This window comes from Trachemys scripta, chromosome 2, assembly GCF_013100865.1.
Source record: "Trachemys scripta elegans isolate TJP31775 chromosome 2, CAS_Tse_1.0, whole genome shotgun sequence".
NCBI lineage: Eukaryota > Metazoa > Chordata > Testudines > Emydidae > Trachemys > Trachemys scripta.
The window spans coordinates 68,561,497-68,586,632 of NC_048299.1; the positions used below are offsets into that span (position 1 = coordinate 68,561,497).

The 25,136-nt window shown below is 39.5% G+C and overlaps 1 protein-coding gene across 2 annotated transcripts in view; it reads left to right on the forward strand.

Annotated features, from left to right (window-relative positions):
- RARB (retinoic acid receptor beta) overlaps positions 1-25,136 on the forward strand; it is a 294,582-nt gene that overhangs the window by 185,639 nt on the left and 83,807 nt on the right. For both annotated transcript variants that reach the window (XM_034760797.1, XM_034760798.1), the window contains exon 2: positions 6,660-6,808. In XM_034760797.1, coding sequence (XP_034616688.1) covers positions 6,660-6,808 — 149 coding nt within the window. The remainder of the gene's footprint in view (positions 1-6,659; positions 6,809-25,136) is intronic.

The following is a 25,136-nucleotide window of genomic DNA, read 5'->3' on the forward strand; positions in this document are numbered from 1 at the left end:
ATCTAGAAAGATAAAGTCCCTGCCCAAAACAGCCTTAACAGGCCACTTCACCTTGTGGGGTCCCTTTAAATATGTGTTAACTACTTATGCTAAACAATCTGTTTCGCCTTGTGTTTAGCTGTTAGGCCGAGGGCTTGTCTACACTGGCAAGTTTCTGCACAGTAAAGCAGCTTTTTGCACTCAAACTGCACATGTGTACACACTGCCAAGCCACTTTCTGCGCAGAAACTCCTCAGTTGCAACGCTGCAAAAAAACCACCTCCACAAGAGTCGTAAGGCTATTTGCACAGAGGCTCCAGCGCTCTATTGCCAGTGTAGACACTTGATTGCTTTCTGTGCTGTAATTGGCCTCCGGAGCTGTCCCATAATGCCTCAAGCTGCCCTAGAGACATGAGCCCCTCCCCTTTCAGAGCACCATTTCTGACAGCCCTTGCCCTGCTGTGCTGATCTGCTCCGGGACACAAAGCAAACCATTAATGTGTAATGTTCGAGCTGTTGAACACAGAGGCAGGTATGTGTTGGGGGAGGTGGTGGGGGGAGGTAAGAGAGAGACAGAGAGAGAGATTGCTGTGCAGAGAGCCCAGGGATGAAGGCAGGGGCTGATGTCGGGTTTCCCTCTCCCCCTGCCTCAGGACTGGTTGCTTCCTGCTGCTGTCTGAACTTATAAGACAGCATGCTGACATACTCTGTCCCCCAAAACAGTGTCTCTCTCCCCCTCTCCATACACAAACACACTCCCCCCCCCCCCTCCCCCCCCCCCCACTTCAGTTGAAAAACAGCTGGCAATGTAGTAGGATGCCCATAGAACAATGGGATTGGGAAACCTGCATCATGTGACTCTGTGCCTGCCCCATGAGGTATTGCAAACCTTTCCCAAAGCACCCTGCAGCCAGTTGCACAGAGGGATAGTTACCACAATGCACTGCTGTCTTTGCGGTGCAAGAGCTGCTAATATAGATGCGCTCCAGCGTCACAAGGAGCACAGTGTGGACACACAACAGCAGTTTAATTCCAGCATTTTAATAAAAGTAGTATAACTTGTGGCGCAGAAACTTGCCAGTGTAGACATACCCTGAGTAAGTTTCCCATATCTGAAGAAGAGCTCTGTGTATGCTCGAAAGCTTGTCTCTCTCACCAAGAGAAGTTAGCCCTATAAAAGAGCTACTACCTCACCTATCTTGTCTGTCTACTATTTAAATAGACCAGACACACAAAGGGTTGGAGAAAGGAAATATTATCTCCATTGTACAGATGGCTAATTGAGGTTCAGACAAATTAAGTGACTTGCCCAAGGAAATCAGTGTCAGGGCTGGGAATTGAGCACGGATGTTCAGAGTCGCAGTTGTGTTCCTCATTCACAGTAGCATTTTTCTTCTCCAAAGTGTGCTGTTTTTTGGGTCTAATCTTGTCCCCCTTACACTAATAAGAATTGCTAGACCTGGTTCCTTATTTTCAATTTGATGGCTATGAGTTGGGCTCATTATTAAGTATTTAGTTATGTTGTTATGTTAAGTGGTTTTGACAGATATATTATTTGAAGCATACTGTAGGAATTCTGCATGGTATAGAATAATGATCTAAAGCAGGGGTTCTCATTCTCAACCTTTTTCTTTCTGAGACCCCCCCCCCCAACATGCTATAAAAACTCCAGGACCCACCGTTGTCACAACAGTTGTTTTTCTGCATATCCAGTAGATTAAAAGTCAGGGCCAGCATTAGGGGGCAGCCAGCAGGGAAATGGCCTGGGCCCCAACACCACAGGTGGCCCCGTGAAGCTAAGTTGCTCAGGCTTCGGCTTTAACCCGTGGTGGTGGGGTTTGGACGTGGGCTTCAGCTTTCTGCCCTCGGCCCCAGGGAATCTAATGCCGGCCCTGCTCTCTGGTTTATTTTGGCGGACCCCCCTGAAACCTGCTCAGGGCCCCTCAGGGGGCGCTGGATGAGAACCACTGATCTAAAGAATCATGTTTAGCTTTTCAACAAACAGACAAGGATAGCTTTGGCTCTCTGAAGTAGAAAACCACATTATAAAAATGTAATGTAGATATTTAATCTTCTGGTGTCCCTTATGAAAATGCAAGGCCACTTCCCATAATAAAAATCAGCCTGAGGACTAATTTTTTTTGTTTTTTGGCCTTCAGCCCAGGTCATGTATTACAGTATACGGTGATTAGTTGATTCTGAATTCCCCCTCCCCTTTTTTAAGACCTAAGCTGTCTTGTAGAGCTGTACTGTGTCATGAATAAAATCAATGCTCGAAAAATTATGACCATGAGTTAAAATGAAATAAGTAATGTAACATTATAGATTAAAGACAGATGTGTGCAGCTGACAAGACATGAGCTCATTAGAAGGGGAGGGGAAAAAGAGGATATGGAAAGTAAAAATAAATAAATAAAAGTACTTGTAGACATCTAAAAATGTAGATGTATTGTCTCCATATGGGCCAATCATGGTAGCTTTTATTTCAATCCCAGTGCATTGTGTTCACGCATAAAATATTCAAAAGAAATGATGATGGTGATAGTACTGGTACCCCAGTTTACTAACAAAAATTTAAGCTGATGGATCATAACCTGGAAATGTTTTTTTCTTTTTAAACTGAGCATATTTTTTTTCATGATTTGAGTTAATTACGGTGCTGTGTAAATGGAATATGCATGATTTGCTGTGTATTTAACATCCTCATTCACTCTAATGGTCAAGCAGACAGCTTCAGTGACTGAGAGGGGAACAGATTTGCAAGAGGTTTTTTTTCTAACAAAACGTCTTTGTTTTAAAAAAGAAAAGAAAATCAAAGTCTTTACCTATGGTATCTCCCTTTGTTTTCATCCCATTGTCTGTGATCTGCACCTGTTGTGTATATATAGTAAGAATAGCAGGGATTGATAGCCCAGCAACAGTACTCAGCCAGAATCCCGTGTGACCGGGTCAAACGCATACTCACTCTAGGGTCATGGCCAGGTTACTAAGTCAAGGCTGGCAAGTCTCCATGACAATGTTTTCTTTTTCTCTCACCCTTTTTTTTTGGTCTTCCAAACCATTTTTTTTTTCTTAAAAAAAAAAAAAAAAAAAACCAACCTCATAACAATGCAAACTATTTGTTTAAGTATGACAGATTCAAAGCACTTTATTATTAAAAAATTTTGAGGGGGCAGGAGTCAGTAATATTTTGGATTTAATTTGATGATATAGTTTTGAATGGCATATGAAAGAAATAAATTTGTATGGAAACAAATGAAACCCACTTTTCCACTGCCTAGATTTTTACTGGAAGATGATTAAAGGCAGACTCTTTTTCTAGACTAGACATAAAAATTAAATGATCTACGGAATATAGTTATTTTTGCAAATGTTTGGAGGCTTATAAATAACGTCTACAATGAAATGCACACATACAAGCGGCAGAGAATCTGTTTCTAATTACTTGTACTTTAGCTGAACTTTGGCGTTTCCTTTGACTTTCTGCCTAATGTATGTGAGCTGTGTGCTTTGCACTCCAGCAGTGAATTCACAAAAAAAAAAAAAAAAAAAAAAAAAAAATAGACTGACTGACTCTTCTTGGTGCCAACAAAAATGAGGGTTAACAGAATGTTTTGACCAAATGCAACACTTTTCTATTCACCCTAATTAGCTGAAATTGCTCCTTCCCACCAGGGACTCAGAACCCAGTGTTCAAAGTTCCCTTGGGGCTATCCAGGAAATGCCATTTGCTTTACAACTTTTTATTCTTTTAAGACTCAGCTGTCCAAAGTGTGCATTAAAATACAGTCTTAATAATCTAAGTTTCTAGTATAATGAAAGGGCTTCATAATGCTTGTCTGCTTTTAATCAGCCACAAAATAAAATACCTCTATCTGTCAACATGGTTTAGCTAGCAGTAAATTAGCTCTTATACACTCTCTTAAGGATCTTATCTGCTACTTTATCTAACCTTTAGAAAAATTTCAAACATGTTAGGAATCATGAAGTGACCTTTTGTATGAGAATCCCTGAATACTTAAGTGGAACTTGTGTTTTGTAACTTCTTTTATGCTGTATTTTCTCAGGTGAGTTGAGATTCCCAAGTGTCACATCCTCTGCTTACAGCAAAACATTAAAAATCAAGTTGTGTTTTGTTTTTCCCCATTTTGGGAAAATTGCAGGATTACTTTAAAATTGCATTAGCTGGGACTCTACCTTCCTATTTGTAACACATACACCTATATACAGAATGCCTTTTTTCCTGCTGCTCTTGCCCAAACAACCTATGTGAAGTAATAATAGTACTTTGTTCCTATACATAACTCTTTCATCCAGTGACTGCAAAGTGGTTCACAAACATGAATCAATTAAGCCTCTGGCACCATTCCTGGGAGTTGCCAGCATACCATTTTACAGATAGCCTCCTTACCTCAGTTTACCTAAGTCCAAGGATCCACAGTAAGTTACTAACAGATTGAAATAGAGTCCATGTGATCTGAATCCAGGCCCTCTGTGCAACTACAATTCTTGTCTATAACCGAAAATAAACAAGCCCTGTAATTGTTTTCTTGTGACAAATAAAACTCACTAGGCGTTTGTTCTTGAGACACATGTTTGCAGTGTATGGGCTAAGCCAATTTAATAACAGATATAGCTGAGCTGGTTTGGGAGGTTTATTTCTTGTTCTTGTTGGTTTTTGATTGTCATATCCATTTTCAAATTGTCTACCTTGGCAGTTCTATAGCAGCCTCCTCAGCATCTTCAGTTGCTGACTCTGCTTTGTGCATTTATGAACAGAGCCGGGTGTTTCATCTCATATAAGTAACACAAGTTCCTGTGGCTTGGCCAGAGTCGGACAGAGCTTTGTTGAGCATATGGTTAGCAATAGGAACACCACCGTTGGATGCTGCTTCTTGTTTGGAATAAACGATCAAAAAAGTAGAAGCAGATCAGAATTATTCCTAAAAGACAGCTTTCTCCAAACTAAAATCATATAAGGATGGCAGAGTGCAGTTGTTTCACCAAATAACACAACCCTCGTTCCCCATGGGATGTCTAAAAACTGGTTTTTACACTGAGTGAGATAGCTCAATGAACTAATATAGAACACGTCTGCTGAGATTGCAGATTTTAGAGCTAAATTTTTATCATTCCAGATACTGATTGGGAGTCACTAAGATGCATGTACTAGCATGAAATAAGGAACAGAATGTTTGAGACCTCTCAAGGGCATTTGATGAATCTAACTTTAATTTAAAAGGACTAATAGATTATTGATTTAAGCAGGGTGACTGTGCACAAATCAATAACAGAATGCTCTGTGTCTGTCTTAAATGCTAAAAATGACTATTAAAGAAAGAATATAGTGGATTTTGTCTTTTTTTTTTTTTTTTTAGAAAAAACTTAAACTTTGCTCTGTAGAGTTGGAACCTGTAGCATGTTACTTGTAACATGGTTTTGCTAAGTGTCAGTGAATTCTGAAGAATGCGGGTTGGGAATGAATCCCGGATGTAATAAAAATGCAACATTTTTAAAATGTGGAAACCATCTTGGACAGTAAATCTTGTCCAGAATGTTCTGTTGACTAATATTCTTAGTGTTCACTTTTAAGACTCTTGACAGTTAGCTCTGTGGATAATGTCTAATATTTCTAGATGGATACAAGTTCATACGTTACATCATTTCTATGTATCTGTTGAAAAATTAGAGGTATTTGTCCGAGAAGCAGCAGAACAACTTACTGAAACAAGGAAATGTATTGCACATCTACAATAAATATGAATGATGTTGATGATGTATCAGAGAAAACTAATGCAGATGCTTTGAAAAGATCAAGTTCACATCTTTTATCCTGCTTCACAGAGCTTTCATGTTGTTTCCCAGAAAGGAGTAACTAATGCCTCAACAGATTCAAAATAAATGTCCATCCAGAAATATTAAGGCAATAAAGTGACAAGATGTCATAATACTTAAGTGACCCCTTTTCAAAGTGGTTTACAAACATTAATATCCCATAAGGCAGATCAATAAGGGTTACTGCATTATGTCAATTGTACAGATAGAGAACCTGTAGGATTAGAACTTGCTGTCCTATGCTTAAATCATCAGTATCTTAATGCACATTGATGATTTTCCATATCCTTCCATGACAAACTTGCATCCTGAAAATGTTACCTCTGTTGTGGAAGTAGGTGAGAGACTTCATAGCATGTTTAGCTAAAAGATAGATGTTGAATGGATAGATATTTCACGTCATTCACCATCAAAGACTACATTCTGTGCTCAGATGTGCGCATCAATAGCTCGTGTTTAATTCCAAGGGCTGAATCTAGAATATGATCTAAATTCTGTCCGCCGATGCCCAAATTAATTTCCTAGTCTAGTCTAAAGGATTTGTGTTGAATTTGGCCCAGCATGTGGATCTGACGCCATATGCTTTTTGGAATATGGGATTGCAAGATTATGGAAGGGGCTGAATTTATGCGTCCTATTCATTTAAAAAAATACATTTATGTTTAGGTAGACAGAGTGTGGATCTGATGGCATCTCTTCTTAAATTTTGTGAAGAAAGCCAAACATATGCTTGTGATACACAATTTTTTTAGTAGCTGTAAAGGGATAAATAATAGAGTATATAAAAGTCAAAGGTAATGTACTAAAATGGTGTTTTTTCTTTTCTTTATTTTTTTCTTTTGTAGCCATCGAAACTCAGAGCACCAGTTCTGAAGAACTTGTCCCAAGCCCACCTTCCCCACTTCCTCCCCCTCGTGTTTACAAGCCCTGTTTTGTCTGTCAGGACAAGTCATCTGGATATCATTATGGCGTCAGTGCCTGTGAGGGATGTAAGGTGAGTACCAAAACCCCACTGGTATTTTGTTAGAAAGCCCTGCATTTCTTTTAGAGAAGGGCTAAGCAGATTAGTTTCAGACTAGTTTGAATGCCTCCAAAGGCAGGATAGTTTGGCGTTACTCACTAAGTCAGAGTTAATTCAAGCAGGCAGACAGGTGGTTGTCATTCCTGGAGTAACCTGTCCTTTCCATCCTTACAGCAGTATATGATTGGCTGACATGAGGATGTAATTGGAAGTACCTCTTTTTAGATGTGGTACTTTGCAGAATGATGTAAAAACACATGATGGCTCCTTCTTTTAATTCATTGTGTCCACCGATAAATTAAGTATTGCATTGGGAGGTGGGGTTCACATGATGATTTGCTGTCCTTAGTTCATCCTCTCTATTATTCTTTTATGTAGTATACTGCCTATAGTACATTTAGAGATGTAAAGGTCGAATATGGATCTGAGCCTTCCCAAAGTTCAGCAGAATTGAGATCTTTGGTGTTGGCTCAACCCTAACACAATTAAGGGCCAGCATGTAGTTAAAATGTGAATATGGTTTCAAACTTTCCAGAAATGTATCAGTGGTCAGATCTGGGGTTTCGTTATGGACCACAGACAAAGCAGAATGGCAGCTGTAAAACTAATTTTGACAGACTACAAAGTAGAAATAAGGATGTGTTTGCCAGCTACTTTTCAACATCGTGACTGTTAGTATTTTAGTTGAATATCCATACATATTTTTACATAGACAGTTTGTGATGAATCCATGGCATCTGGGAATTGGAATACTAGAGTATATACTTGCAGAGACTGAACATGCATCAGAGAGGTTATGTGAGCTGAGCCGTGTGTGTGTGAGAGAGAGAGAGAGGATGCATAGAACAGTTAGATAAGGGAATTGTGCAACATGATCATATGATAGCCACATTGTTTTCTAGCAATGTTAGAGGATCATATCAAAATATTTTGGGGGAAATTATGAAGAAAAAGTGTCTAAGTAGGAGTTATATAGTTTTTGGTTTTATTAGTGATTAGTACCTACTGTGCAATACCTGTTTTGGTATGTGAGAATGGTTATAGAGCAGAAGTACTATCAACATTATTGTATTTTCAAATCTGGTTCTGTAGTCCAATGGGTATGCTTCCACCCCCTACACAAGTGCATGTACATATGCTCGTGTACACACAAAGCTAAGTTTAGTGATGTTTTTTTAGGCAAATATTCTAGTCAAGTCCTGCCAGATATTAACAGCCAGTGTGGAAAGAGCAACAGCATGCAGGCACTGACAGTGGTGAGTGCTACTGTACAAAAGGTTTGAGTTTAGGGTTGATGTTTGTTGCACAGAACAGTCTCAGTCTTGCAGCATGATTATAGTGTCCCACAAATTCAGTGGGATGACCTGAATGCAGGACAAGGAATGATATTACTATGGGATAACACACCTTGAGATCATTCTCTTCTATATTAACACACACTAATTATGGTATCTGGAGGTAACACACTATAAAAATGGTAAAATATTTTAACCGTCATTGAAAAACATCTGAATTTATTAAAAGAAATGAATAAAATCTATATTTTGGTATATTCATATTTTGTTTTGATTTTGTTATTAGTCAGCCATACATTTAGGCCCCAGTTCTGCAGCTTTTTGCATGCAGGGGGTCTGCTGCACCCATATGGACCCTCTCTCCCCACTCCGGTTGGTTTGCGCTATTGTGATTTTGATTTCAGTGGTGCGCTGACTTCTTCAGGAAAGAAGTTACAGGACCTAAGCCTGATACTTTTGCTCCATAAATATACCATAAATAGGTATTTGAAAGTTAGCATATAAGATCATCTGTGTTTTAAATTCTCCCTCCAGTGCTGAATTTTTGCTTGAATTATCTGGCCATGTTCTCAAGTACTGTCGTGCTGTGGTTGTTGCCATGCTGCTGAAATTTCCCTTTCTGTTTGAAAAAGTACAATAGAAACTTGTAAATCTCACTTCACTTAATTGCGCATCTGCTCTTCCTGAGATGCGCACACAAAAATGATTGTATCCCTCCCCTTTTTCAGCAAGATGTAATTGCAGAATGCAAGAGAGAGGTCGCATGTTTCAAAGACTTCAGTATTTTTGAAAAATATGTTCAAGTGTACTTATGACATACCAGGGTACAATCCAGACCGATGAGTGGTTGTGTCACTTCTGCCCTGTAACCTGCGGTATGTCCCTTTGTTTTCCTTTACAAGGTTTTGCGGCTTTAGCCTCCAATCTGAACTGCTCACAAACAGCCTCCAGCATGTTAGTCACTCCCAGCTATGTCTGTGTGCTGCAGCCACACCTTGACTCTTACCAACCTTACAGATTACCAAAGAGTGTCCACAACACACTCCCAGTCCCAGATCCCCCCACCCCCACCCCCACCCACAAACATGTGTCCTGTACTGCCCAGCCCTCTGCTGGCCAGTACACATGTATTGAATCGGTTATTCCTTTAAGGGAATAATAGGCACACAACTTGCTGCCCCAAATGGAGTTACCCAGACACTTCAACTTAAACACACTGGATTAGATAAAATAGTAAAACAAGTTTATTAACTGCAAAGAGAGAGATTTTAAGTGAGTACAAGTAATGAGGCATAAAAGTCATGACTGGTTACAAGAGAAATAAAGATAAAATGCATTTGGTGCCTCACCTAACAAACTATATTAGATTCAAGGCAAAGTTTTCTCACCTCATATTTTCAGCAGTCTGATTGACCAAACTCTTTAGGTCAGGACCCCTCCCCCAGAGTCCAATGGCTGCTTCCTTTGTCTCTTCTGGTGCATTGAATGCAGTGGGTAGAGAGAGAGAGAGGAGGGGGGGTGCCCCTTCTTTTTATAGTCATGTCCCTCCTTAACGCTGCTATGTGCATTTTGCCATGATGATACTGATCAGCAAATAATGAGTTTTTAAATGATACCTCACAAGACAGGTCTTGTACAAAAATTATTACAGTAGTGTGTAGGGTGTGAATACGGGTATATTCTGTCACAATACTATATAACTTTTACTGGAACATTCCAAAGAATTATCATATATAATTCAAACAAAACCACACTTGTCAAAATATATGAAAAAGTCTATTTTGTAATACATTTTTTTTACTTGCTAATTTGAAAAATTGGTAATTCTGCACTTAGATACCATACTGACAGAGGCTGTTAGAAGTAAATCTAAGATAAATATATAGAGACGATAATGGGTGTGTCAGTGAGAATTCATAAGATTCTAGTATAGTGGTTTGAATCTTTGCAGCTGTCAGTACTTGTGCATAATGTTCAGTGATTAGAGATTGCCTGATGAGCTTTCTAGTCAACACAAAATTATCTCTTACTGACAGCGGGCAGTTACTTCGTAAAGACAGAATACTGATATAGTCAAAAGTACCTACAACCCTACAGCCAACCTTTGAGATCTCTAGACTGAAAACAGTGATCTTCCCTCTTTCCAAAAATTTTATCTTCTCCTCTTCACTCCCCTTTGGTGCCATTCTGTCCATTCTTCCATTCCTCAACCTTTGCTCTCCCCTTACACTCACTTGTTCCATTACTGCTCTTGGACCACTGAGCATGTCCAGAGAAAGTCTGCCTAATCCCTCCTTTCTGCCTCATCAGCTTTACGTTCTCACTCTAATCACTTTTAGGCCACCAGTTACAGTCAGTTCTTCTCCACCTTCAGTTCCCTCCATAAACCCTTTCTCTAACCTTAGGGTCTTCTGCATCCCCCTTCGCTCCAGCATGACTTCTCCCTTTCCTTCCCTTTCCTCATTCACCCCTATTTCCAGCTCCCCCTCCTTCACTTCTGTTTCTGACTGAGTCTCATTTCTTCTCTTTGCTGCTAAGCCTTCACTTTGTTCCCTTAATCTCATGCTTTCTCACCTCCTGCCATCCATGCCTCCCTTTCTTTTATCTTCGTCCTTTCTTTCTCCTCTGGCTCATTTCCCTCTGCCTTCAAGTACAAGATACTCCCGTCTCCCCATCTTGTAAAAAAACATTCCCCAGGATCCATTGTGTCTAATTACGGTTCTGTCCCCTTTCTTCTCTGTTTTTTTTTTGTCTTCAAAATAACAGAGCATGCTACTTACTTTCCCTTGACTTCCTTTCTTCTCATTTTCCCCTTGCTCTCCTCTTAGTTGGCTCCTCGCTCTCTATTCCACTGTAACTGCCATCACAAAGGTCGTTTATGATTTCTTACCACCCCGATGTAATTTTTTGTCCTTAACAATTTGGTTTATATACTGCCTTTCACACTGTTGATCACTGTCCTTTAAAACAAACAAAAAGAAGTATTTTTTCACACACTACACAGTCAACCTGTGGAACTCCTTGCCAGAGGATGTTGTGGAGGCCAAGACTATAACAGGGTTCAAAAAAGAGCTAGATAAGTTCACGGAGGATAGGTCCATCAATGGCTATTTGCCAGAATGGGCAGGGATGGTGTCCCTAGCCTCTGTTTGCCAGAAGCTGGGAATGGGCAACAGGGGATGGATCACGTGATGATTACCTGTTCTGTTCATTCCCTCTGGGGAATCTGGCATTGGCCACTGTTGGAAGACAGGATACTGGGCTAAATGGACCTTTGATCTGACCCAAAATGGGCGTTCTTATGTTCCTTTGCCATTTTCTCTGCCTTCGCTTCCGTGACTATATCCTCCTATCTTGCTGACTGCTTGTTCAGTGTCTACGTAAATAGCTCCTCCTGTCTCTACCTCTCACAACTGTTACCACCCAAAGTTCCAGTCTTGGTGCTCTCCTCTTCCCTCATCTCTAGATAATCTTATCTCCTCCAATGGTCAATTGCTGCCTTCCCATGAATGATTCCCAAATATACCCTTCTTACCCTTCTGTCCTTGTTTAAATGCCTCTGACATGTCCTCTTACTTGTCTAACTGCCAGCTCAGACTCAGTCTCTTGAAAACGGAACTCTTCGTCCCTTTTCCTTTTTGATCTCCACAAATAACTACACTATCTTTTCTGTTTCTCAGGCTTGCTACCATGGTGTCACATTTGACTCTTTACCATATTGATTCTCACTAAGTGCTGTTATTTCTTCACCAGAATCCACCTTTAACCCTCCTTGTTTTCCTTGCCAAAACCCTTGTAAATGCATCGGTCATCTTTCTTCTCGATTAACTTGCCCTCTTGCTCCCTCTTCCATTTCTCCCCCTCTCAGCCCCCACTCTCCACTTCAGATCCAACTTTCATCATGCTGGCTTCTAAAATGGGAAATAATCTACCATCCACCTCTGTCAAGCTTTCTCTCTTCATCCCTTCTTTATCCAGCCTTTTCAAACAATCCTTGTTCTTCCTTCTCATCCCTAATCCCCACATCATCCCTCACCTGAATGGTTGGTTTGTATATTTTAAGCTCTTCAGGACGTGGAGTGAGTCATAATCTCTGCTCTTAAAATATCATGTAAACATATGTGGCTGTATAAATGATTTTAAATAATAATCCCTCCCCCCATTTTTCTAACCCCAGTGCACTAATATGCCCAGTATTTGCCCAAGAGTTTCCTAATTGAGTAGTGATTTGGAATGTCTCGGTTTTTTTGAGTTCTCTACTTGAGACATCATAAGGGGGTGTGATTTTTCAGAAGGTGGGCACTCAGCATTTTCTGAAAAGCAGGCCTTTTTTAGATGTTACAGGTTTGGCACCCAAAATCTTGGCATTTTGTTTTATTTCTGGGTAGTCCATTGCAAGAGCCACAACTATGAAGTCTGCATTATGTCTTGTCTATCCATTCTTATATTAGATCCTCTCAAATGAACTGAAAAGCAAACGTGTTCATAAGGAAAATTTCAGAGCTCACTAATTTTTTTCTGTATAAAATAACACATACACAGAACCACCTAGTTAGTTACATGTGCAGTGTTCATGTTCTCATGTTTAAGTTCTCAATTATGTAAATTGCACAGTATTTCAGACGTATCCTTTGGAACTTATTGATGTATTTCATGACCTTCAAATTACAGGAGATTATTAAAGGAAAATTGCACTAGTCTCAGGGTGATGCTACAGAGCACGCTAAGAAATTCTTTGCAAAATGAGCAACTCTGATCCACCCAGCTGGGGCAAGTGGTTGTAAGGCTCTTACTGAAAGCTCCGCTCTTTGGTACTGACTTCACTCTTCATTGTAGCAAGATCTGCAGAAAAGGGGGATTGAGTGTAGTGAGCTGCTTTCCCAAACAATGTCAGCATTGTGTGGATGAAGAGGAGAAACTGGTGTTCTGGCAGATTCTGCTGTCTGTTAAAGCCCTGTCCCTTGTTCTAAGCATTTAAAAGGCGACATTCCTTTGCTGGCAATACACTGCATGGATTTCTGGCACAAACTCGGTGGGTAGCAAAAACTGCTGAGAGCAATTTGCGGGGTGAGAGGGGAGGAGGGAGAGTAGACTGTGAAGTGTATAAAGGAGAGTAGTATTTTTGTACTACATGCTGGCAAATTTGTTTGTACCATCAAAGTGCCTGTCTATTGTTTGTACATCAAAGTGCCTGTTTGTTTATTGTTTACGTTCATGAACAAAATGTAAATAAATCTGCTTCACTGAGTATTCCCCATGTCAGCTCTTATCCCAGTATCTTCCCTATGTTAGTATTTTTATATAAAACTTCCTACATTATGGGGATCAGCAAATTAAAAAAGTAGCTACGTCAATAAATTCCAGTGAACTTTGGCTATGGAAATATTACGCCCACTTGTTTTGCTCCCTCCGTAGATCCGAACGAGTAGTTTTATTGCAAAGAGGTCAGACTTTCAGACTGTAGAAAAGAGGCATTAATATGTACAATGAAGCAAGACTGCAATTTCAGAGGACCAAATCTCACAAAGACAAGATAAGAAATACCCATGGGACTAGGGGAAAAAGAAAAAAAAGAAATATGGAGAAAATTAAACAGTTCTTGCTTTGTTCCAGGTTGTTGATTCATGAGGAGGTCCAGCTGAGTAGAAAACCTGAACAGAAAAATATCCTAATACATATGCTCAGGGGTGCACAGTTCTGCTCGTGTGTGTAGTCTGCCCCAAAGCTTGTAGCATAGTCCAAGTCTCTGGATCCACAGTCCCGTAACTTCTTCCTAACTAGCATTCCATAACCTGCCTGGAGTTGCCTACAAATTCATTATGTTCTCCATGGATGTGTCACTGTGGACACTGAGGCTAATAGAGCATTCCCTTTGCAGGGCAATGTCCTTCATGACAAATGCCTTTTTTTTTTAAAATAGGTAACTCTTCTCTTTGCCTTTTAAATCAAATTGAGCCAGATTCTCATTTACACAACTAAGGCTCCTTCAGTTGGTTCTGGCAGTGGAGTGAGCCTTAAAGTGGTAGATGTATGTGATGACACCAGTCCTCCACATGTCTGCCTCCAGCTGTAATGCAGTGACATTCACACCTACTGTAAGGCCCCTTTTACACTACAAGATTGGTGTACCAGGGTGAATGAGAATCTTTCCCATTATCTTTTCTCAAGCCATGTAATATATAATTGTCAAAACAATTACTAGGAAAACAAACAAAAGAAAATCTTCAGAAAACAAATGAACGAATATGGCATATTTGTTTACAGATGAATGAGAAAACTGAAGCTCACTCCAGATCAGTAAGGTATGCATAAGTGCAACAACTTCCAGAGAGAGGGAAATAAGTAAATAATACATTTGTGTACAAGCATACTCTGTGCAGAGCTATGAAGACATATTGACAAATGATGTCAGAAGCAAGTGAATGGTGGTTCAATCCATTATGCTTTTCTTTCCAAGACTTCTTTTAACATGATTTTTATGTAGTTGATTCCAGGCCATTCTGCGTGGATTTGTTATTTTTTACTTAATATGAGTTCCAGTGTGTTACATGCAGCCTAGGGTTGTGTTACCTCTCGTCACTGTGTAGCACACACTACTTTTGTTCTACCCACTCAACTCCCATTGACGTCAACAGGGAGTTGTGGCATAGCTCAATGGCAGTATATGGCATTTTAATTATAGCTGCTAACAGAAATGGTCATTTGAGCTAAATATAAATAAATTCCTGTGCATAATTCCAAAGCTGTGACACAGTGGACAAAAAAGCAGTTTTTCGCTGTATTTAATATGATGTTTCAAAATGTGATCTTGAAAAGTACTTTGCAGAGTGCTTAAACTCAGAAATCCCAACGAGATCCATTTGGGTTTTTGTGGGTAGTTTAATATGAGTGATGATTTTGTTGAGAGCATGTTATAAGCTATCTTCAGCTTATTCTAATGCTATAGTATGCAATGGCTGTGTTTGTACCTCACTTTTGTGTTTACTATGTAGGCAACAACGTGTAGAATTAAATGAAAATAAACAATGAATTACATCTCAGGCAGTTTTAAAATTGAAAGTCTGTAATTCAAAACTAAGTAGAAAATAGTTCACAACAAAGACTATACAGCCAATCAATGCATAAGCTTAGATTTGATGACCAGCGGGGCACACTGTCAAGTGCATATGTTTTCCAGGGCTTTTTCTGGAGCTGTGTGGAGGGTACTTAATGGGGAGGCAGCTTACGTTCTGGGTGAATACTGACGATGGATGTTGATAAGATGGCTAGGAAGACTGATCAACTGAGCTGTTATTGTATTTTTGAATTTGTGGCTTTAGTTTTTTTAAATGTGCTTAGTGACTGTATGATTGGCACATTTTAGAAATTAGAGTAATCAAATAAATGAGGGTCATCTAAATGCTCAAAAATATAGAATTATTTGTTGACTAATTCTGCTTATGTACATGTTAAGCTTATACAAATGCTATTTATTATTTAATTATATTTATTTAGAAAAAACACCTATCCCTTGTGCCTGTTTCCATTGGTTATTTGTGACTTATTACCTCCACTCAAGCTAGTGAACACTGTCTGCTCCCTAGTGTGCAGAAATACTCTGATTTGTCTAAGAATGTGACCTCGTGCTGTTCTTGGTGCCCATTGACTGAATGGCTGATGGGAACAGAAGCTCTTTTTAATCCCAAATGAAATGTTCCTTTGAGGAGATTTTCTAAAGGGGTGTTTTGTTTTGCTTCTTATGCAATAGGAGTGCTATCTCATTTGTGGCATGGGTTGTGGTATGGGCCATCTCATGTGTGGTGTGTTTATTCTAAATAGCTGGTGAAACATCAGTCTTGCATTGTAGTAAAAACTCAGTGGTTCCTAATTTTGAGGAGACTTGGTATCTGAGTTTGACTTTAATGGTGGATTCTTTCTACAGTCCACCATTTTGTATTTTGTTCTACAAAGGCTGCTATTTATAGTCTTCAAAAAGATTAGAAGAAGGTACAGTTGAATGGATAAGCACTCAAAAGTTAGGAAGTGTCAAAGATTGCACCTACAGGTTTATTTGTCCCTCTCATGTTTGCATACTCGTTGACTGCATGATCACTTACTGCTTCTCAAATAAAATACAACCATAAATCCACATGTGCAGAACCTTGTAGTAATAATAATAATAATTAATATCCAGCTCTTATATAGCACTTTTCATCAGTATATCTCAAAGTGCTTTAAAAAGGTCAGTATTATTAGCTCTACTTTGCAGATGGGGAAACTAAGGCACGGGGAGGTGAAGTGACATGACCAAGGTCACCCAAGAAGGCCAGTGGTAGAACTGGGAATAGGACCTGGGATTCTGAGTCACAGTCCAGTGCAAAATACACCCGGTATGCTCTTTTGTTTATTCTAAACCAATGGTTCTCGGGCCGCTTTTGGACCAATCAGCAAACAGCTGCAGCCCATGTGACATCCTCAGGGCCATACAGGTAGTGTGTGTGTGTATATATATATGCGGCCCACATAACACACAGAGAACTGCATATACGGCCCACAATGGTAAATAGGTTGAGAACCACTGATCTAAACAGAACCTACGATAATTCACTTATATACAAGATGTGGCATGAAAGAAGGAAGAGCTCTGAGAAAGCTCACTGCTCACTTTAAAGTGCATTTTTTACAAGATGGATTCTCAGGGTTGGAAGGGACCTCAGGAGGTCATCTAGTCCAACCCCCTGCTCAAAGCAGGACCAATCCTCAGACAGATTTTTGCCCCAGATCCCTAAATGGCCCCCTCAAGGATTGAACTCACAACTCTGAATTTAACAGACTATTTCAGAAATATCATACGATCGTGATATTAAAGACTATATCCTAATGCATATACTCAGGGGTGCACGGTTATGCATGTGTGTGTGCAGTCTGCAGCAAAACTTGTAACAAAGTCCAAGTTTCTGGATCCTCAGTCCTGTAACTTCTCCCTAACTATATTGGTACTTTGTCTGGAATAAAACAGACAAAACCTACCAGGCAAAGCATCAGACTAAATCTATGCCAAATGCATATGTCATGGATTATACCCAGTGTTTCCACTTGAATAGACACTGATGAACCTCCAAGGGAACACATTCCAGCACTGAGGCCCAACTAGTCCTAGGGTGGAATGTCAGGGTCTTCCCAGCCAGTCTCAACTAACATGAGGAGTGAGCAATAACTGGAATGTAAACATATAGAGGCAATATAGAAAATGACTGGTCGAGTACATTCTTGTTTAGTATGTACGTGTTTTCATTTCAAACCCTCTTCATTAGGGAGAGTTACTGGGAGACAATATTGTCAAATGGAGACTGGCCCCCTGTACCATTTATTGTAAACACAGGATTGTACCACTTCTGGAATACTACAACCCTGGGATCAGAAGACAGCTCAGCTCTTCCCTCTGTTCATTACTCCTTTGGTCCTTCTAGTTGGCCCAGCTCCTCCCTCTGCTCATTGTAGGCTGCTCTTCCTGTCTGCCTGCCTTTCCCTAGAGGGGCTGTGTGTGTGAGAAAGAAGGTGTCACTGTATAGTTATGTGGCCTGTCATGATTCAAGGAGTTTATACTAATGAAACATACTTATTTGGAGACAACAAAACTCTGAGGAACAAATAGAAAGAGTAGGGCTGTTGATTAATTGCAGTTAACTCACGCGATTAACTCAAAAATGTTAAGCGTGTTTTAAAAAATTAATCACGATTAATCACACTGTTAAACAACAGAATATCAATTGAAATGTATTAAATATTTTTGGATGTTTTCTATATCTTAAAATATATTGATTTCAATTGTAACAGAATATGAAGTGTACAGTGTTCACTTTATATTTTTTTTTTTACAAATATTTGCACTATAAAATTATAAACAAAAGATATAGTATTTTTCAATTCACCTCATACAAGTATTGTAGTGCAATCTCTTTATCATGAAAGTGCAACTTACAAATGTAGGTTTTTTGTTACATGATTGCACTAAAAAACAAAACAATGTTAAACTTTAGCACCTACAAGTCCACTCAGTCCTACTTGTCAGCCAATTGCTAAGAGAAACAAGTTTGTTTACATTTATTGGAGATAATGCTGCCCACTTCTTAATTACGTCACCTGAAAGTGAGAACAAGTATTTGCATAGCACTGTTATAGCTGGCGTCGTAAGATATTTACGTGCCAGATATGCTAAACATTTGTATGCCCCTTCGTGCTTTGGCCATCGTTCCAGAGGACATGCTTCCACGCTGATGATGCTTGTTAAAAAATTTTTGCGTTAATAAAATTTGTGACTGAACTCCTTGGGGGAGAATTGTATGTCTCCTGCTCTGTTTTACACACATTCTGCCATATATTTCATGTTATAGCAGTCTCAGATGATGACCCAGCACATGTTGTTTGTTTTAAGAACTCTTTCACTGCAAATTTGACAGAATGCATGGAAGGTATGAATGTGAGATTTCTAAAGATAGTTACAGCACTCAACCCGAGATTTAAGAATCTGAAGTGCCTTCCAAAATCTGATCAGGATGGGGTATGGAGCATGCTTTCAGAAGTCTGAAAAGAGCAATACTCCGATCCGGAAATTACAGAACCCGAACCACCAAAAAAAAAAAATTCAACCTTCTGCCGGTGGTATCTAACTCAGATAATGAAAATGAACATGCGTTGGTTTGCACTGCTTTGGATTGTTGTTGAGCAGAACCTGTCATCAGCATGGACACGTGTCCTCTGGAACCAGCAAGGGGCATATGAATCTTTAGCACATCGGGCACGTAAATATCTTGCAATGCTGGCTACAACAGTGTCATGCAAAAGCCTGTTCTCATTTTCAGGTGACATTGTAAACAAGAAGCAGGCAGCATTATCTGCTGCAAATGTAACAATCTTGCTTGTCTGAGCGATTGGCTGAACAAGAAGTAGGACTGAGTGGACTTGTAGGCTCTAAAGTTTTACATTGTTTTATTTTTGAATGCAGGTTTTTTTGTACATAATTCTACATTTGTATGTTCAACTTTCATGATAAAGAGATTGCACTACAGAACTTGTATGAGGTGAATTGAAAAGTACTATTTCTTTTGTTTTTTACAGTGCAAATATTTGTAATAAAAATATAAAGTGAGCACTGTATACTTTGTATTCTATGTTGTAATTGAAATCAATATATTTGAAATTGTAGAAAATATCCAAAAATATTTAAATAAATGGTATTCTATTGTTGTTGAACAGCGCGATTAATCATGTCATTAATCACGATTAATTTTTTTAATCGTGCGATTAATCACAATTAAGTTTTTAATCACTTGATGGCCCTAGAAAAGAGATAATGAATGTGTGCTGAAAAGTCATCACTTGGGGGCCCAGTCTAGAAAGCTTCTCAGGAGTTATAAATCTGAAAAGGCTTTTTCTTTTCTTTTTTTGGTATATCACCAAATCCCTCTGAAAAAACAGTGAATTTGTGTGTCTAGTCACTGACTGATTGGATGCTTTTTAAAATACCAGCTTATCATTAGCCTGACTAAGGGCTCTTACGTTGGATAAAAAGTGAAGCATGTTTATAAAATGCCGGTTGTTTTAAAATGTGCATTGGGCACTGACAGAGGGTGGCAGGATCCTGTTTTTGGCTCATTTGGTTAGCAGGTGTTGTAATCTTGCAGGAATCTCTGCTGATTCACTGGGGCAGGTGTCAGTCATTAAACGCTACCTGCATACAAGGGTTGTGGAACAGCCCTCTAGAGAGGGAGGTGAAGTCTGGGACAGAGGGGGGCCTAGGGTAAGAACCTAGGTCCGTCAGGATTTGAGAGAAAGCTTAATCTGGAGTTAACTATGTTTGTTGGTCTTGAAGCCAAACCATTATACAAACTGCAGCCTTTTGTTGGGGTGACTCCATCAACTTACAGACATATATGAATATTTGCAGTCTAATTGGCTTTATTATTTCAGCTACATTATAAATACTCAATGGCACATGGTATGTTAGCAATTTGCAAGCTATAAAGTTCTTTGGGGAAGCTAGTATTGTCTACCAAAATGACAGATGTCCAAAAAATCCTCCTAGCTCTCTAGTATTAAATACATTAAATGCCAAATATGCAATGGAAAACATTTAAGAAAAGTGGGGAGGGTGCAGGCATAAAACCTAATTCATATTGGAGAATCTCCTTTTTGGAGGTGGGGGGGTGGATATATATTTCTCCCTGTACTGTAGTTCTTGTTTCAGCGTATTCTTCTTTTTCCTTTCTCCATAACTGCCATGGAGATAGTACTCCAAATGATCCGTCACAGTAGTCTTGGAATAGGGTTTTATATAGATAATATGGAAGTTAAACATTCTTACTTTAACTCATTTGTGTTTCCTGGCCTAGGCATGTTGGGGGTCTGCACCCCATTGCATTATTATACCTAGTCTTTTTTCCTGGGTGGAGAATAATTTGTTATGATAGGTCCTATTCATTTTGCCTTTCTTCTGTACTTGCTTTATGGGAGCTAAAAAAACCTATATTATGCCCATCAGTTATTTTCTGTTTCTAGTAAGCTTGTCACAAATGTGCATGAAATGTGAAATATATAGGGGGCAAGTGGGAGCAATCAGTAAAGCAAAAAAAGTATTCTGTGCTGCTGAACATACTGGAAAACATAAACAAAGAACTGTTATGCATTTTGGCTTTAGCAACTGGCAGTCTTGCATGGAGAAGCAATAATATCAGAAAAGAGAGCAGCTACATGAATGGTTTGGGAAACTGTCATTCTTTACTAAGAAATACTGGGCTTAATTAATTCTTGCTCCTGGGAGGTCAACCTGGAGCACTCATTATGGTCTTAATTGGTGGTATAAATCCTGAGACGGTGGAGGGGAAAAAAAAATCAGTAGCTAACAGTGTATGGCCTTTTGGTAAGTGTTAGCCAGTTGTATTACCATCTCAAATAGTGACAGTTTATGGTTTTAGTGGGTTATAGGCCTGGTTCTACCCAAATTAGGTTAGAGGGCATTAAATTGTGCAAAAAAAGTTGCAATAATTCATCCCTGTGTTTTGCATTAAACAGTGTGAAGCAACCCTATGCATGCCAACTCAGAAAAATGTGTTTCTGTGATATCCTGTTACTCATATTAAATTATGTTCATTACACTTCCCATCTGGAGTTTCCTACCAGGCCAAAAATCATTTTACAGACATTACTGAAAGGAAGTTAACTGTAATATTTTTAATTGTATACTTTTCATTTCCATTTTTTTAATTGAAGAAACCAGATGGAAATGCACCCAGACATCTTCATCTCTAGTGATATTATTGAAGAGCAGAAGCAGAAAATTTCAAACACATTGGTTTAAGGTGATGATTGTTCTGTCAGGAGGCTTTGTGGCATGTTTACTAAAAGGACCAGAAGTTCTATTTAAATCTCAGTTGGTGGGAGAGGGGAATAAAAATAGTCTTATAGATACTTTAACTTATGACAACCAACTTTAGTCTACATTTGACAAGGCAGGAATGAAACCCCAAACTTCATGTGCGAGGCCATTCATTTTAATTCTCTCCTGTTAGTAGTTGTCCTTTTGCCCGCTGGCAAACAGAAAAGTCTATTTCTAGCTCATTGCAAAAATGATTCATATTCTGGTTTTTGACTACTCTAGAACATATCATTTGCATCACCTTTGGAGAGCCGAGGCATCACACCAAGCGTACAAGTATGCTCCATCAGCCGGGATATTGAACTGGTAGTCAGGAAAACTGGATTCTGTTCCCAGCTCTCTTATTGACCTGCTGTGTGACCACAAGCAAGGCACTTATAGGTGATCTGCAAATATTTTTTTTAATGGGTTTTTATTTTTTCTCTCTTCAATGTTGAATGAAGGCCGACCAAGGATTTTTTTAAAAAGACATTTTCCCCACCTTTAGAAATGTTAGGAACATCAAATCTGGCCTTTTCTGATTTTGGTGGAGTCCTCTTTAAGGTTGCAGATGTGCACTGTGAGTTTACACCTTAATTCAGTTTCTCCCAAGAGTTCATTAGGCCGTTGATATTAAATAGGTTTAGTCTCAACAAAATGCGGAGCTGTAAACAGTCTGACTAAAAATTCGTCTCCTCTTCCCTCAGGATCAACTTTCAGTCCCTTGTTGCTTGTGACAATTTCAATACCAGTCCAGTCACTTGAGAGGGCCAGATCTTTAACTTGTTTAAATTCCCATAGCTCTATAGGAGTTATGACAACAAACACAAGTTGAAGATCTGGTCCAGAGTCTTTCAGGGCAGACGAGACCAGAATTTCTTGTGGTTAAAAATATTTATTTAACCAAAACTTTCCAATCCTTTGTATACCATATAGAAGGGAAAAAGCATTAGCCCAATTTCTTTCCTTCATGGATCACCTGTAACCTCCCATGTCTCCCTTTTTCCATCTGTAAAATGAAGCATTTGTAAAGTGCTATGAGCTCTACAGATGAAAAGTTCTGATTCAGTGCCAAGTATTGTTATAAAAGTGTGAAAAAAAACAATTGCCATTAAGCTCGAGAATAAATGGCATTATATGTACAGAGTGGGCTGGACAAGGTGAAATAAAAAGGAAGGTGGAGAGTTATGCTGAAAATCACCGTGGAAAATGATGAACCACTTTTTGCCACAGTTTGACATTGAAACTACACACAGAACCATTGTTCTGTCAGACGGTTGGCTATTGCCAAAGCTATGGGCACATGCTACGTTCTTTGAAGAGAGTCTACTATCTTGCATGGACATGTGTCTCCTATGCCTCTCTTTGGCAAAATACGTTGTCCTGCTCTATTATTGTACCTGGCTCTGGGGTGAAGGTCTGCATGTGGGGGAAGGGGATGCCGGGGGGGGGGGGGGGGCTGACTTTTTGTTATTTGTGCGGGCACTGGGCCACAGAAGCTGTTGAGTTGCTGTCACTGATCCAGAGGATTGGTGCTAAACCCCAGCTTTTTACAGTCTTTTGGAGGGATATCCAGTGTGCCAGACTCCTAAGGAGTCTCACTCTTCTTTCAGGGTAGTCCACTGAGCTACTGGGCATCAGCACTGTGAGCTCTGCCCAGCAAGTCCAGCTGAGATAGACTCCTGGTAGAGAGTTGTATGCTCTTCAGTGACTAATGCACTCCAGCCAGGTTTCAAAGTAGCAGCCGTGTTAGTCTGTATCCGCAAAAAGAACAGGAGTACTTGTGGCACCTTAGAGACGAACAAATTTATTAGAGCATAAGCTTTCGTGGACTACAGCCCACTTCTTCGGTATGCATCCGAAGAAGTGGGCTGTAGTCCACGAAAGCTTATGCTCTAATAAATTTGTTAGTCTCTAAGGTGCCACAAGTACTCCTGTTCTTTTTGAACTCCAGCCAGTATTTGCAGGGACACCTCAAATAGTGTTTTCAAAATAAAGTAGGATTTATTAGTCAACTGGAACAAGCATTGAAGTCCTTAGGTTAGCACAGAGAAATGAAGGTTAAAGCCCAGTCCATTCTAGTCACACCAAGCTGCAGTGAACTCCATTTTCAGGGTCGCTTGCACGTGCTCTCTGTCTCTTTGATTTCCTTCCTTAGTCAGTTCCCAGGTGAGAGAGCCCCCCACTCTCAGTCCTTTGTTCTCAAGCTGGAGTCTCTGCTCAGCTTATCTGCTGAGACTGTTGATGCATGAGTCATTGGCTTGCATTGTCTGTTTGGACCCGTGGTTGATCTGGGTCAGTTTCAACCCGTTTCTTAACAACTCTATTTGTTTCACCCATACAGTGAAGTGACACATACACCTATGTCTCCTGTGATGCCCAAGGAGCATTATTAATCCTTTTGCTCTATTGGGTAGCAATGAAAAGCGTAGCAGGAAACTCAGACACACATTGGATTCATAAAAATATTACAAAAAATTCCACTTTGTCACACTTGTGCTTTCCCCCCATCCACCACCTGACTGAGGAAGATCATCTCACATTCTGCCTGCCCTGAGTTGCCTTTACTTGCATTTTTTTAAAAAAAATCTCCAGTTTGCAAAGAGTGGTAGACAATGCAAGCATCTTGGAAAAGAAGTACCTTCTCACACTTTTAACTAAGAATGCCCTCATTTCAGTCTTCCATGATTGTACTACCTTTTGGGGTTTTAACTAGTCATGGTGTGAAACTGTTCAAACATACGTGTTTTGTATACAGCCATTTTTCATAGGTGTACTATATATCATAAGATACTAACTCAATGACGTGTTTCATGTGACAGCAGTATGGCCCAATATTAAAGTGCAGTTTTACTCTGAAAAATGACTGGGTAAGAGTGCCATTATGGAGTTCCATGTTCATCGATGACTTTAATTGTAAGCCATGCACATTTGACCCTAAAGGTGGCTTTCTCTTAACTGCCAGCCTTGCAAACTCAACCTGGAATGTGAGACTCAAGCTGGGTTCTTTATTCTCTGACATCATCACAAGTACTCAAGGTTTTTTCAGGCCAAATTCAGCTCTCATTTACACCTGTTTAAGCCCCTTTAATATGCTAACAAAATGAGTTTGCACAGGTGTAACTAACTGCAAGGTAACAATTCTGATGTGGAATTTTAACATCACAGAATCCAGCTCTTTCTTATCTTAGCGATGTACATTTTGTAGGGCTAACAAGAATAAAAGTTAATTTTAGTAATTAAAGTAAACAAATACAACTGAGAAAGGTGTCGTATTTCTATGGTCCAGTTTAAAAGTAGAGCAACACATTAAAAAGGTCCAGGGCCCAGTATTTTTTCTTATACAAAATCCAGCCAATCTGAATTTAGAAATGGCTTGATAAATTGGGTTGTAGAGAAGCCTGTCCTAATCCATCTTTATTTTCCTTTTACTAATATCCTAGGAAGACGCTTGATTTAGAAGCTCATTTTAAAGTCCATTTTGTGATGCACCTGTAGAGCCACTAAATTCATAGTGACTGTATTTGTGGGTAATCACCGTTAATTCAAATGAGCTGAGCAGGCAACTTCTGAAGTGTGAGTTTGTATCTAGTATTTCTCAGTTGCTTACCAC